Raw genomic sequence first — 15,129 nt, 5'->3', positions numbered from 1 at the left:
ACACACACATATACATATGAATGTCAAACATTCCAGGAAAGCAAAGAAAAGAGAAAGAAAACAAACGACAGGGATATTTTTAGAATTGTTCTTTATTGTAGTCGTGGCCGGTGAACGGCCTGCAGTAGAAAAAGAGGCAAGATGCGAGTGTTCTGCCCCCTAGGTTCCTATCACAGATACGCAGCTTGGCACAAATCGTCCCACTCATCCCACCCACAACTACAGGCCTTTCCCTACCAGAAAACTGTTCTTCAGTTCCTTTAGCGAAGTCAAAGAATTCATCAATTATTGTTATTCTTTTTTATTTACTATCCTCTCTTGGACGATTTCCTTGTAAACTATCTTCAACATCTTTTCCGCTGAGAAGGATAATCTTGTTTAAACGGGCTTAAAAACTTAAATATACACATCAAGGTTTCCTCTTTTAAATCTCGCTTTAAATTTCTTGAAGAGATTTGGGGAGAATTATATGGTTAGTGATAAAGTCTTGTTTATCACCAAATGAGAGGACAACCCTGAGGAGACCTTAAACGAGTTCAACAGAATTCTCGAGATTGTTACCAAATGTTCTTGTTTGTAACTTCATTGCACATTTACACAGAACAATATAGTTATATTCACATCTTTCCTCTTTCCCCTTTTAATTAAACACAAATATGTACAAACAGGACCAAACAATTTACAGAAAAGAAGCAAACAGCACCAATTAAAATACACTGCTCTTCTGCAATGACATTTGTGAAAAAAACGCACATCCATGAGCTGGCAAAAACGCAAGAGAGGCATGGGAGGAACTATTTAAAAACTGTAAATCAAGGACAGCTGGCTATCTGGACCTTCTCCTTCCAATTTTATGAGAGAAATATCAAAAGGTTTATGTTCCTGCAGGCACATAAATCTAGAGAGAAACCTCTTCATTGCCCACAAATATTCTCCCAAAAAGAAAATACTAGCATGTGCATAAAAAAAGGTTTTCTGTAGCCTTGTGGAAATCCGTCTCTGATGTAGAAATACTTCTCAGATATATCTTTTCTTTGCGAGTGAGAATTTAGCCAGCAACACATAAAAATCCTTTACTACAGTCAAGCAAAGGGCGACAAATGGATATTTTGAGCAACTTGTTTGGGTGTCACGGAGGGTGAACATAAAAATGGGGAGGTGATGAACTGTGGGTAAGAACTGTGTGTGAAGTCTAAGAACTGAACTATCGTTGCAGATTTCTCAAAGACCTACGACTTTGGCTTGTGGTGATGCACTTCATAGCTTGCAGCTAGTACTTTGTGGAAATGTTTTTGTTCTGTGTCCGGAACTCTTTCTCTAGGCACAGCCTCAACGTACCATAGGCCCGCAGCCTTAGCAGTTTCGTCTGCTTCGCTGAGTACTGCTCACTGCAAATGTCTTGACCTTTCTGTCCATGAACCTTAGTGGCTTTGCTCTGAGCGAAGCTCGCTGCAATACGGTTCATTTGTATAATTAGCCGGTGTTGCCACCTCAACTGATAAATGTGCCGCATTCCTGGTTGGTTTTCTAAGATTTTAGTTTGTGTATTGTTTCTGGTACGTGCTTGTGATACTTGATGACAGTCAGCGAGGTGTTCTTGACATTTGCCTTCTCAACAGCATCTCTTCCTCCCTCAGGAAGTAGTGCTTGTCTCCCCTCGTCTCGAAGCAGGACCAGCCCTGTCTGCTTTAGAAAGCCACCGATTATCCTCCTCTCGTTTCATGGTAACTTCCCTTTTGTCTGATGATTAGCTTCCCTTCTCTCACCAGAGACTTTTCTTTTTTATCTGAGGATCTTCTCTTGTCGCACTACGGGAATTTCCTTGGTCTTTTCATTTCATGGATATTTTCTTTCTGTGACCATGTATTTTTCGTTCCTTTATCCTCTAGATTTTCGTTCTCCTGAGGTCAAACCTCGTTTCCCGTGTGTTGATAATCAGCAGTCGACGGGCTCACAGTTCTGCCTCTAGACCACAGCGATATGCGGTGTCGAGGCCATGCCTGCCATTCCAAGAGCCAGCTTCTTTAGTTTGTATCTGTAACATCAATCATAATATATACAATATAAATATTTATCTGTAACATTAATCACATCATAAAATATATCGCTTTTTTCATCAATCATAACATCAGGGAAGATTGCAATACCAAAACAGATTATCACACCAAATGCCAAAACATTCATAATTTCTGATACAGCTAACAAATTACCTAAGTTTTGTGGGGTATTTTTTTTTCAATTGAAAAATTGTTTCTGAAAACTCCTCAGGTTACAAAGTGACAGCAGTGGAAAACATATTTACAGACTATTTAAACATCTCCTGGGTCGAGGTTGGAAGAAAAACATTTTTATAAGGAGGGACAGGGGTATGTTAACTGACAAATTAGTAATCTACGATAGTTACAGTAAATCAGCCTCCACTTGAAAACAGTTTAGTTTTGATTCGACAAATCTTTATATCGTAATGAGTGTTACAAACTTGACAGACGGGAGCTAACGAGCTGTTTGTGTCTCAGACACAATGACATGCCATGGACTGCATCTTTCAGCAACATGTAATAGACCTATACAACTGTTTGTCTACGTACCCCACTAGGCCTATACTAAGGACATGCTTTGCTAGGTTTTTGTGAAATAAATACAAATAATAATAAATAATCAAATTATTAACAAATAGTAATAAAACCCAAGCAACTCGAGGACTTAGACCATGACATCTCACACTTAAAACCAAGGCGATAATCACAAAGAAAGAAAAGACTTGCACCTGTGATTGAAGATACCCCCTGCTTAGGGTTCCGGTCACTTGGTTTCACCTGTAGATATAAACAGCTAAGGTTGAGTACAGAATGAGTATGAAGCACAAGTACGCCAAAAGACAGTTGCACAGAGAAATTGAGATGAACACAAATACAGAAACGAGATAACAGGGGAAAAAGCCAAATTTGCTTAAAATTCACGTTCTTTAGAAAATTGTGAGTATTTACAGATGTTAATATATTTTATATGAGCCTTTGTCAACATCTTCTTTAAAATGCAACGCATGAATAAATCAATTGAAGATTCTGTACACACTTTCTTTCGTCATCACAAGATATTTTCATAATAAGCTCAAATCCTACCTTTAACGTTTTGTTTTGCTCGAGTTTATTTTTAAGAAAAAAGAAAGTAAAGCATTTCTGTGAAAAACAAATTTTCAAGTGTTTATTTATTATTTGTCTTTGTATAAACATTGTGTATTATTAAAATGATGATTTAGAAAAATTATTCTAACAGCTGTATAAAAAAACCCAACAATCTGTCCATATCAAACAGCAAATGTTTGTGCCAATTAGCACTTACTTCGAAACTTTGAAAAACTTTTTCGGCTTCTGTAACCAGCTGGAGTCCAGAAACCGGTTGCGAGACTTCTTCTTGTCATCATAGGAGGGTGGAGGAGAGCCTGTCCCTTCTCCATCAGAACCCGATGACCCCCGACGTATCCTAGATCCTTCCCCGAACTTCCTCCACCTTTGCCATGGGCCTCTGTTTCCGATGACACGCAAGTCCCAGCTTCTGTTGGCTGAGCCTTTAACGAGACCCCCAGGTCGAAAGACATCGACTGCTTGCAAAGCACCCCGATCGTCTCCTTCCTCTCGGTCCCACCCCGCCGTTCCTGACTCTTAGGAGATGAAAGTTTAACTTTTGTGGAATCTGTGCTACTACATTTACTTTTGGTGCAGGATGACGACTGACAACATAAGGCGTTCTTGCTCTTGGTCGACGAGGAAGGCGAGATTTTCTGGCTGTCGCCTTCCTCGGGAGTAAGCCTTGGATGGAGAAGGTCCTCGCCGATCAGCTCGATGGATTCTCCGTTGACTGACTGTTGCTGCAGAGATCGTGGACGTTCAGCTTCTTTTACGCTGTACGTTGCGGCCCGCGCTCTCCCTACGTCCACAGGCAGCGGCGCGGCCGTGTCGGAAGACAGCGATGGCATGGACGCATGGCTTGTGGGACTTATAGTTGAGTCTGGTTTCGCTTCTAGTAGGGCATGCAGTCTGGACACTGACGGTGGCAGCGTGGCAGTGAGTGATTCCCCTCCATCTTCTCCGCTCCCCATCCTGTCCAGACCATCCGTGTCTAATAGCTGATGCTCACCTGGAGCGCATGCGTCGTCCGCGCTGAAGACGTGCGTCAGCTGCTTGACTTGCCCTTCGTTGCTCAGGTCCTTCAAGGGAGTCTTATGTGGCTTGTGAGGTTCTGGTCCGCCGGAAGAGGACAGTTTCTGTACGACATGCGAGACGAACTCCGAACACGCCTTAGGTGAATCGGTTCTCTGAAAGGACAGGGATAAAGACGAGTTGGTGCTTGATGATCCCAAGCTTCTAGCAGGCGTTCCCTCGCGGGAAAGCCTCTGGACGATTGCCTGGACGTAGCCTTGCCCCGAAACGTTTTCTTTGCCCTGTGCGGTTGTCCCGCCGGGCGGCGGAGGTTTTGCGGGTGGAGGCGGTAGATAGCGCTGCATGATGCGGGTGGCATACACGGTGTGGCCGCTGCGGTACCGCTGGCTCTCCTGCAGCAGTTCAGCAGCGGGCTTCAGACGACGGACGCGAGACACGAGCCCCACGCGCGGTAGGTGCAGTGTCGGGCTGGGTGTCTTTCGGAACTCTAGCTTCCTCTCCTCAGTCTCGCACACCGTTGCGCACTTCTCCAGCCGGCTCATGACGTCACGAGCAGGCAGCCGCTCGCCTCCAGCATCCTCCGCCATTGCGCCATCCACGTCGCCCACGCTCTTGGAGCGCTTCGAAGTGGGAGGAGACTGAGGGGTGCTTTGCCGGGGCAGCGGGGGTTTTCCAGTGGCTTTCCTACCTGGGTCATCGTTGTCCTTCTCCTCCTTCTGTTGACGAAAGTGTTTTTGTTGTTGGACTGATCTTCTGACAGGCTTGGGTTGATGCTTGCTGCTACTGATACCTACATCGCCGGTACCTTCAGTGCTGGTGCCATGAAGATGACCGGCATCTAACGCTGAATCTGTACATTCCATCACAGTCTTGGTAGGGGAATATGTTTCATCAACAACCAGGGCCGAAGAAGCAGACGAGGGGTCGTCCTCCCCTGCTTCCGGCCGCTGTGGAATGAGTGCTCGAGGGGTCTCGGTCTCCAGGGCATAAAGCTCATTATTTCCAGATGGAATCACATTTCTATCGTTTTTCCGACTCAGCAAAGTGGGAGACCCCTTCGCCACTTTGCCGATGCCAGGCCCACTAGGATGAGGCAGCACGTCTTGAGGCCTGGAAGTAACTGCCGCCCTTTGACCAGCGCCAGCAGCAGTGTCGCCGGCTTGCGTTGTTGAGGTCAGGGGCGACGCGTGTGTGGAGTCCATTTGCTGCACAACGGTTGGGGTGAAACAGGACGGCTCGGCGGGGGTGTGGGCGGAGCCAGATGAGGCTTGGTGTCGTTCCACTTGCCCCCTGCTGTCTTTGGGAGCAGCCTCAAAGGGATACAACTCGAAGGCCGTCCTGACCTCTCCATTCTCCACCTTTACTCCCAGCGCAGGAACCCTAATCTCTTTGTCTGTTTCGTGGAAGAAAGAAAAGTTATTGCAGTAAAAAAGTCATTACCACTCATTTGACAAAAAAACTTCAAGAATTCATGCAGAGCTATGAGACTTCTGAAAGGATCTCTGAAACTGTGTAAGAATGATAATGCGCACTGGAGTACCTTTACAAAATTGACTTCGCTGGCTACTTTTTTAGAAAAACTGGCGATCATCTTTATCATCATCATTATAGATCGTTTACCAAACAGCTAAATGCACTTGCTGTTAAAATTATGGTTATGAAAAAGACAATAAGACAACAATGACGATGATGGCGACACTACATAGGTGGAATAGAAAAAAATACTGCCTCAGTGAAGCAGAGGAAATACCTCAGAACATACCTGGTTTTTCTCCTTTGATTTTCCTTTTAATGCCGCATTTCAAAACAGAAAGACCTTACTTATTGCCTCTTCGCACATTTATTACATGAACATCTTGCACATTACCTTCTACTAAGATGCGCATGTCCGTTATCACAAAACAAACTGTGAGTTAAAGGTAACTTTTATCACACTACCTACAACACACTGGGTATTAATTCTTTAGAAAACAATCCTCCCAGTTTCACTATCATCTAAGCTATTCACTAGAAAATGTTCTCTGCCAGCTTGCGAAACTACATTCCTAATTGTAGACATTTCTTTCATTTTTATAACTAAGTTCAGATGACAATATCAAGCATGAAAACTGGACAAGATTCTGTCATAAGTACTCGTACTAAAGTTTGTAGAAGAAGTATTGTGAGAACAATGAACTGTATATCTGCTTCTCAGGGGTATTAATAGTTACCGTTGTTTCGGCAATAAATGCATTAAATATAAAGAAATCAACTAGACTAGAAATTCCCAAAATCTGACTGCCTCTTTGTGACAAAATATTTCATGACAAAACAATTGTTTAAAGATATCTTTCAGCCTGGGAGAAATGGCAGTCAATGTCATGGTTATGTGCCCTCAAAGGGAGATAACAGTGAGTACCTGAAGTTAATGGAATGTCATGCTTGGCCTTGGCAGTTGTAGAGACCAGCGGCTGGTCAGACTCGCGCAAACTGTTATTACGCAGCAAAGGTGGACGAAACTCTGGGCCACTCTGTGAACACAGGCACAAAGTGAACGTCACTTCCGGTATTCTTATGCGACTTGTTAGACACAGAATAAGTGCATCGTTAAACATCCCTTGCAGCCTAACACAAGGCACACAAACGTACCCGACCTTAAAGGCCTAGAGGGGAACAATCTGGTGTAATGTTTGTCTAAATCTTATCAGTGATTGGCTAAATTAGTCCAAGATGCTATTTCATAAACTCTGAGTGAATATCTTTTTTCAGTTCACCAGATCAACGAACATCCCTAAACACATAGAAGGGAGCAGTTTTAGTAGTGCTTTGTTTTTGAAAGTGGGAGAAAAGCTATTTTTTATCTCTGTTCCCGATGTTCTTTTTAATGTCTCGTCACCTGACTGCGTCCTGCGCGATCGGAGGTGGAGAAGGTGCTCCAGCGCTTGACAGCCGCGTGGCGCCGCGCCTCCCGGTATTGGTACAGCTCCACCTCGCGGCGAGTTATGTGCGCTTGCAGCAGAACGTTGTTGACCTCCTGCAGCAGCAGCTGCCGCTTGATCAGCATGATCTCCTTGTTGCGCTCCAGCTGGCTCACGCGCAGGTTGTTCATCTGTTCACGAACAGTCAAAGACATGAGCCGTCAGCTAGTAGGTGAGGGACACACATCCTACTGACACGAACAGACAGACGAGACCAGGACGCACAGTAAAGACAGCAAAAGACAAGAAAAAATAAACAAGAGAACAGCAGACAAAACAAAAAGGAACAGACAAGAGCGGCCAGAACAACAAAAAAGTGAACAAGAATAGATGAAGATAGTTCAAACAAGACAAAATATATGGAACAAGGCTAGATATGGAGACGACTAGCTGTACATATTCTAAAAAAAAACTTAAAACTGTTCCAAAGCAAGCAAATTTAGAAACATTTTTTACAATCATATAGAAAAACGTGCTGTGAGCTTTGTTTTCATATAATGGATTTTATAACTAGAATTATGGCCTAAAAGCGTTTAAAATAAAATAATGTGTAACTCCCCCAAAAAGGACAAGAAAAGAAGAAAAATTGACTGATAATACAAAACAATAAAGATATTAATCCAGAAACAGTCTAGACAGACAAGGCAAAAACGACTAAAGCAGAAACAGAAAAAAAAACGACCAGACAAAGCTTAGACAAAACAAACAAGACAGGACAAGACAATGACAATGACAATGCTTTATTTACGAGAGGTAAAATAAGCAAGGAAATGTTGGGGTTTTTTTTTCCATTTACCCTCGGAAACGAGCAGGAGTACAGATTCCTTACCTGCACTTGCAGCTTCATGGCCTGACTGTACACCTTCTCAAAGTTCTGAAGCGCAACGGTCTTCTGAGTCTCTTCCTCTGTTGGAAGAAAAAAAAACTCAGACATCAGACATTTTATGTGTATTTATACACAAAATGTAAGTTGTTATTCCTATTGTTATTACTTCTCACGTTGTCGTTGTTGTTGTGATGTTGTTGTTGTTGTTGTTGTTGTTGTTGGATGATCAAATGTTCTAAGCCAAATAATCCTCTGTCTTGTTTGACCAGTTAATAAAATCAGTTTGTCTACGAAGGGAAGTAATGGACTCGAAGTCCGCGAAGATGCTTAATGAAAAGGAGTAGTTCCCCCTTCCTTCAGAAGGCAATAGTGTTGTGCAAGATGTGTTTTCCGTGGTCTGAGCTCCACGCGAGTTGTGTGTGGTTAGCCCTTATTCCTCATTTAGAATGCATGGGTAAAGTCTAACATACTTAACACCTTAAAATATATTCCTAAGTTAACTCACATTTATGTTAACTCACAGCTGACTACATTCACACACAAAAGAGCAAACTGCACAGTACAAACTTGCTTTTCTGACAAAATACACGGAGTATACCATGAACACACTCGAAATGCGGAAAAAACTCTAAGAAATTATTAGACTTTAGCATGTGAAGAAGCTTCGTCATACTGTAAGCATTAGAAACATTTTAACACATTGTTAGTCGACGACTGTAATTAATACTGTTATCTTTCAACCAAACTTTTTCAATATTCTTAATTAGTTAAGGTCAACCTTGTTATGTAACAGCAATGGTTTGCATTCATAGCTACCAAGTTACCAACTTGTCATTTCCTAGACACAAAAAGTAATAGCAGGGCAAAGAGAGAATGCTGCAAGGTTTGGCTTATAAATACTTCTTGAAGGTTTAACAAAAAGGTTGGTTCCAGAAACTGTAAATCAGATATCCAATTAAAAATGTATTATATCAGTCTGATCACTGAGTCCGTTAAATGTGATAGTTAGCTTTTAAATCACCAAGTCACCAGCAAGACGAACAAGCTTTCACGAATTTTTAGTTGACAAGAAAGACAATGCCACAGGACGCTGGACTCAGATCGGACACCAAACAGGCTGCAAGTGGTTCTAGAATGTAACAGAACGAGGTTGACCTCGAATGGCCTGCTGCACGCTGGGGACTGACTCACTGGTGTGGGCCGCCTGCACCAACATGTTCCGCATCTGGTCCACCATGTCCACCAGTTCATGACTTCACTGCCTCCTCCCCTTCCACGCTCTGCCATTTGCCAATCTGCACAGAGGTACACATGTAGCCACATGTCAACACACACACAAACACATGTACAATATAAGCAGTAGCGCATAATCATTTCATTTTCATTTCTTTTAAAATTGCATTCCACTTAGACCTTAAAGTAATTATTTTACTTCCATCCATCTGATCGTTAGTATGAGTGTCAGAACCATCATCGCATCCCTTTCCACCATGCAAGTATAATTAAATGATAGAAAGGTTTTCATGTTTGTAACAGACAGGCTGTTGCTGAAAACTCTGAAAGATGAAGTGTCCCTCACTGCTGCATTCTCCATTGACTCTGCCAGTTGATCACCAGCGCTCTCCATCTGCGAAATTTTCTCTTCCAGTTCTCGTACGGTAGTTTCCAGGTCGCCAACCTCCAAGACGACAGGACCGGAATAAATTCCCGCCTCCAGATCTCGCCTGAACCTGACTAGAAACACATTCGCCGATGAGCTGAAGATTTGATGATCAGAAAAAATATCTTGTCTTTGTTCGTCTTAGAGAAGGGGTTGGATACTACTTTGAACACTACCAGCATTCAAAATATCGCAAAATCATGATTGTCCCCGTCTATGAGTTTCCTGGCATGCCATGTGCAGAAACATTCAAGAGTAAAACTCTTTGAGGACTGTTTACCTCAGTCGGTTAATCGTTCTCAAAACACTAGCTGGTACCATGACGATTAAACAGCTGCAACCCAGTGTTTGGAACATACACACTAGACACGTTTATTTTATGAATGTTTTCAGACTTTAGGTTACTATCTTGGTCGAAAGAATTTATTATCAAGAAGGTTGCACTTTTTTTCAAGTGAAAACATTTTCTGTAAAACCAATCATTATTCTTCAAGATTTTCAAGTTTTTACTGTCATTAGAAAGTGTGCCTGTCTGGGCAAGAAAGTTGTTGAATTTAAGCAGGGTATAAGCAGACGACCACTATTTTAATAAAATCACCAACCCATTTCTGCAGCGTGGTCCTGTCGCACTTTGTCCAGCTTGGAGCCAAGCCTGGTAACCTCTTCCTGCAAGTCCCTGTACTCCTGCTCCTTCCGGGTGACCTCAGCCAGCAGCTTGTTGTTGGCGCGCTCCAAGCTGTAAAAGAGTGGGACGCTGGTCAGACAAAGACTTAGAAACTATGAGCAGACACACTGTTGGTAGTTAGCTTGCAGCGCCACCTCTTGGTCCTGTTCTGCGACAACACTTTCTGTCTGTGGTTTGACTTATTTCTTTCATCATTGTTCCTTCCTTTTGTTGTAATGAAAAAATGGTGCCGAGACTAACAGCGAAGAACTTCGCAAGAGGCTAAGCTTTAGTCTCGGCAGACTATATGGGTTCCTGAGCTGATATTCTGAGCCGTGGAGCCAATAATGATTACATTCTAAAAATTAACATATCCCACATTTCCCCAATGGTACTGGGATACCAAGTATTAAAAATCTCCTCTACATCTCTCCCAGCCCTCTTTCTAATTCTCTCTAAGGATAACAGGCCTCAGATGGCAACAGAAGTCGTTTAAAAGCCTCTGCAAACTGAGAAGGATTGGTTCAGACCCAGGGCAGCTGTAGAAGTTTGTTCATCAGACAAGACTAATCGATCCTATCAGCAGTAAAACCCAAGGCAGAGAAAGGCTTGTTGCTGGTGTTAGCAGTAAGCTGAGCCAGAATAAGTCTTGACCTTTCTGAGACACGTCCAGCAATGTAACAATAACAGTAAGTAACAATCATATAAGACTTGGACAAAGTCAAACTTTCGACAATGTGTGTCTTGATAAACTTTCACATCGAGAGCTACAAACAATTAAAGTCTGTTTCATGCATCAAGCTGAGCTGGAATCGCTACCCTATGGGATTCGTCGAGCGAGAAAATCACGAGATTTCTCTGGCCCGAGGCTGTGTGACGTCAGGAGGGGGGCTCAAACCGGTTTTGTAATATTACTTGCTTTTATCACCTAATGGTGTTCGCGGTGAAGTGTTCCCTAATCAATGTTGTGCGATCTAGTCTATAACTCCACATGAAAGCAAGTTTATGTATCCTTTAAGTTTTTGCTATGATGTTATCCACTCCTTGTCCATTTGACATCGCTGGCAGCACCTCTCAGATTGTAAAGACGGAAACAGTTATGTTTATAGATTTCAGTGAATTTCTGAGGGGTGAGAAGTTTTCATGCATGTATATAAAGAGTATTCCACTCTCTGTAGTTCGGAAAAGTGAGTCAGTGAATCTTCTGATTGATGTAAGTTTGTTGTGCCTTCAAAGTTTGTTTAAAAGAGCATGTTATTGCTCCACACTTGCCATCTCGGAGCGTGATCAGGTCATTGGAATATTTCTTTGTACTAGATCACTTGCAAAATGTATCATTGACATAACCACTCTTTCTTTCTTTCTTTTTTTTTCTTTGTACACCAAAGAAGCTCAAGACCGCCCGCGCGCGCACATACACACACACTGGTATCAGGTTCAGATATTGACAAAGATTGAAAGGACAATGTTGACCTGAAAAGACATTTACGCTATTCTCCAAAAGGCTTGTCGTGTATTATTGTGTTATTGTATTATTATATTATTGTACTTTCGGTTTTCGCCCTGACAAGATTAGTTCCCATGATCACTGGGACATGGTGGAATGTTTTGTCTCATTACATGATCAATAGCACAGCCCATCCGCCCCCGCATCCCTCCCGCCTTCATGGAACCCACACACTCATCCCTCTCGCTGTGTGCCCCAGTAATGAGCTGCCTTTTATCATTTTCATCAATCATCTCAATAAATGCGATGAGAGCTTGTAACTTTTATAAATCATGAACCGCAGATACGAGTGGTGTTCCACTTCTCGACGCTTTGTGATTGTGTGTCTGTTGGAGGTTGGCACTGAGGGTCCTTCTGACCATCTTGGGCTTTGTCGTGGCAACACTGGCCTAGTAGTAGTGTTGTTGCCTGGCATTTAAGGAAGTCCTACTGTAGATCTTCATTAAGTGTATTTTTCTTGTCAGTATTTTGTTACTGGAGGGACTAATGGCATCTCACTTCTGTAAGAATCCAATGACAACACACATGTCCCAAATATTTTCTGACATTAAACTTACACGTTCAAGGACCATAATCAAAGATAAAGCCAACTGAAATTCTTCCTTCTGTTAGTAACTACATGTCTAATGATCTTCATTTATCAGGACAGGATGGTTTGTACGTTCTTTGTGTACTTCTTTTTTTTTCCCTATCTCTCCTGGTTTTTTTTCGTCTTCTTAACAATTATGTTGTTGTTGTTTTTTAATTTTTTTTTAACTTTCTTCTCATTTTTCACAGTTAGTTTGGCTTCCGCATCTTTGTTCAGCTCTTCTGTTGCTAATTGTATCCATTTTATTCCTTCTTCCATTTCTCCCTTTTCTTGTCTTCCTTCTTTTTAATATTTGACCGCTTTGTCTACTTTGAATTAGGCCAGCCTGTATTTTTAAAAAATAGTTTTCTTACACAAAGTCGTAAAAAGTGCAGATCACTTGAGTTCTAAAGATCACAGCTTGCATATTACATGGAAACAAAAGCCGGCTCAACCCGGGGGTTAAAGGTGAGACCGCTGAGTCTGACTGTGGAGGATGAGTGAGAGAATCATAAGAAAACTCCGCTGACTGCCTTGACCCTGGCTTGGTGCCAGGAAGCAAGGTCGATCCTTGTGTCCTCTCGTCTTCACTCATCTGTCTGTATCCCTTCTTAACAGTAATCTTTCCTGATATCCATTCATCTCTCTCCCTCGCTCTCCCGTGCTGCCTCTCGAAGCGCGCGCGCGCGCGTGCGTGCGTGTAAAAGGGAGTAAGAACACGGACGAGGATGAGGCTGCAGGGTTCAGATCCGGGAGACAACTCTAGCTAGAGGAATGAGTGGGTTATCGGCCTTAGATGCCTGGCCCTCAATACATCATGCAAGATAAATCGAGCACTGACAACTGAAGTGCTGAAGATCCGATTCATTTTATTTTTAATGTAAGCGCGTGGAGAGTATCTCCATTAACACTTTTTTTTTCAATTTATTCTTTCGACCCGCTGTCAGGTAAGGTGGTTTTTTTACGTTATTCATACCAGAAAAGTTTGGGGGTTTTAAGCAGCAGTCAGCCCTGTGCTCTTAGATCATCGCATCACATTCTGTCATCGTCTGTTTTCAGGGAATATTCTCGAACGCTTTTGCTTACGCTTTGCTGTCTACAGTCAGAGCGGGTGTTGAAAGATTGTTTTGAGGATTTGCGAGGGTTACAGTGGAAAGCAAAAGGTTCAGAATGCCCCCAACATCGTGACTCACCTGGCGATTTTCGACTTCGTCACGTTCTCATCCGTGACGCTGGCGTCATCCCCGTAACTGACCTCTGACGTCTTGTCTACGGGTGACGTTTCCTCCGGTGAGTCCATGTACGGCTGCAGCGTCAGAGGCGGGGGACGACCTTGACCGCCAGGGCTGCCAGGGGCTACGACAACACCTGCCTCCTGACCCCCAGCCCCTTTCATCATCTCCCACTCCTGCAGCTTGCGAGCGAAGTCGGCGGAGACCTTGTACTTGGCCAACGGGTCCTCCTGCGCGGCGGGAGACGGGGGTAGAGTGGTAACGAGGCCCGGAGAAGGTAGTGGACTTCCGGAAGGGGCTTCGGCGTCGGCCTGCGACAGGCGATCCTTCATGCGCTCCAGCTTGGCCTGGCGCTCCAGAGCGCGCTGCCTCTCCTTCTCGATGCGTGACTTCTCCTTCTCCAGTTTGACCTGCTCGCGCTCCACCTTCTGCATCTCGCGCTCACGGGCCTTCTCCTGGCGCTCGCGTTCCTTCTCTTCTCGGGACTTCTTACTCCGGCCCCGCTCCTCCTTCTCGCGTCTGCTCCTCCCGCTGCCTTTGCGCTCCATGTCCGGCGTGTCCGGCCGGCGGTACTTGCGCCTCTCCCACTCGGCAAGCTTGCGACAGAAAGACTCGCTGATGCGCCGCTGCAGCTCCTCCACGTTCACTGATGGTCCGAGGAGGTCCAGTGGTGTCAACTCGGACACTGCAGCCTCTGGCGGGATCTCCCCGCTCTGCTGAAAAGAACCTGCAAGAGAAATGCAAAAAAACCGAGTTTAAATCCGATTTGCATCAGCCAGTTACTATCACTCACTTTGCATAGCATGCATCGACAAAACTTCACCTGGAGAAATATTTTTTATTAGGGGAAAGGTAATGGTCGTCCTCTAAATCTTTTAAGTTATTTGATGAGATGTTAGAAACCCGACGAAGCCAGTTTTTATGGGAGAAGTTTGGTGCGCGTCACGGGTTTCGAACCGGCTCGCCTTCGTGTTCGAGCGCCAGTTCTCCAACCACTCGGCTGTCTGCTTCCATTATCAGGCAGTCATTTCGTATAACATGTATCAACAAGATTTGACTTAATGCCCATCACTAAAGAAAGCAGCCATTGCATATGACATGCATCCACAAGATTCAAGTCGCGGCTTCCACCACCGGAAGGAACAATCGTTAATTATGACAAGACTTAGTTCCTGCGCCATCACGCCGATCTATCTCCAACCACAAAAAATAATGTGACCCTAGACGGCAAGAAATCTTTCAGCGAAGATTCTTTGCCAGTCTTGCAATGATACATACTTCCATTTCTGCTTTAGTCTAGTCGGGCCCTCGAGCAAAAAGAAGAGGACGAAGGTCAATGATGCAAATCACTCCTCAGGCTTCTCGGCGCCTGAACATATTTCCAGGTGAAGGGGTTTGAAATGTTTCTAGTGGCGCCGTCTGTAAGCACCGAGGCCAAGGCGGTTCAGTGTTGGTTAGACAAGGCAGTACATTACATTTCTAGTACATTACATTACTAGTACATTATTCAGAGGTTATATAAGAGCAGAGGTTATGTCATAGTTTTGACATTTTC

General features: G+C 43.7%; 1 protein-coding gene across 4 annotated transcripts in view; it reads right to left on the bottom strand.

The window, feature by feature from the left end:
- Positions 1-72: 72 nt before the first annotated feature.
- Positions 73-15,129, bottom strand: part of LOC112563839 (myb-like protein X) — a 46,910-nt gene continuing 31,853 nt past the window's right edge. The window contains exons 1-8 of one of the 4 annotated variants that reach the window (XM_025238218.1): positions 9,523-9,664; positions 9,099-9,238; positions 7,947-8,023; positions 7,036-7,248; positions 6,559-6,670; positions 3,343-5,553; positions 2,768-2,816; positions 73-2,035 (exon numbers count right to left, since the gene is read on the bottom strand). In XM_025238218.1, coding sequence (XP_025094003.1) covers positions 2,803-2,816; positions 3,343-5,553; positions 6,559-6,670; positions 7,036-7,248; positions 7,947-8,023; positions 9,099-9,180 — 2,709 coding nt within the window. In that variant the 5' untranslated portion in view covers positions 9,181-9,238; positions 9,523-9,664 and the 3' untranslated portion in view covers positions 73-2,035; positions 2,768-2,802. Of the gene's footprint in view, positions 2,036-2,767; positions 2,817-3,342; positions 5,554-6,558; positions 6,671-7,035; positions 7,249-7,944; positions 8,024-9,098; positions 9,239-9,522; positions 9,678-10,205; positions 10,340-13,535; positions 14,302-15,129 lie in introns of those variants that run through there. The other 3 variants (XM_025238227.1, XM_025238245.1, XM_025238235.1) reach the window with 3 other exon arrangements.

The sequence above is a fragment of the Pomacea canaliculata genome, linkage group LG1 (assembly GCF_003073045.1).
Source record: "Pomacea canaliculata isolate SZHN2017 linkage group LG1, ASM307304v1, whole genome shotgun sequence".
NCBI classification, from domain to species: Eukaryota; Metazoa; Mollusca; class Gastropoda; order Architaenioglossa; family Ampullariidae; genus Pomacea; species Pomacea canaliculata.
The sequence above is the reverse complement of the archived record's forward strand: the minus strand, read 5'-3'. Positions and strand labels throughout refer to the sequence as shown.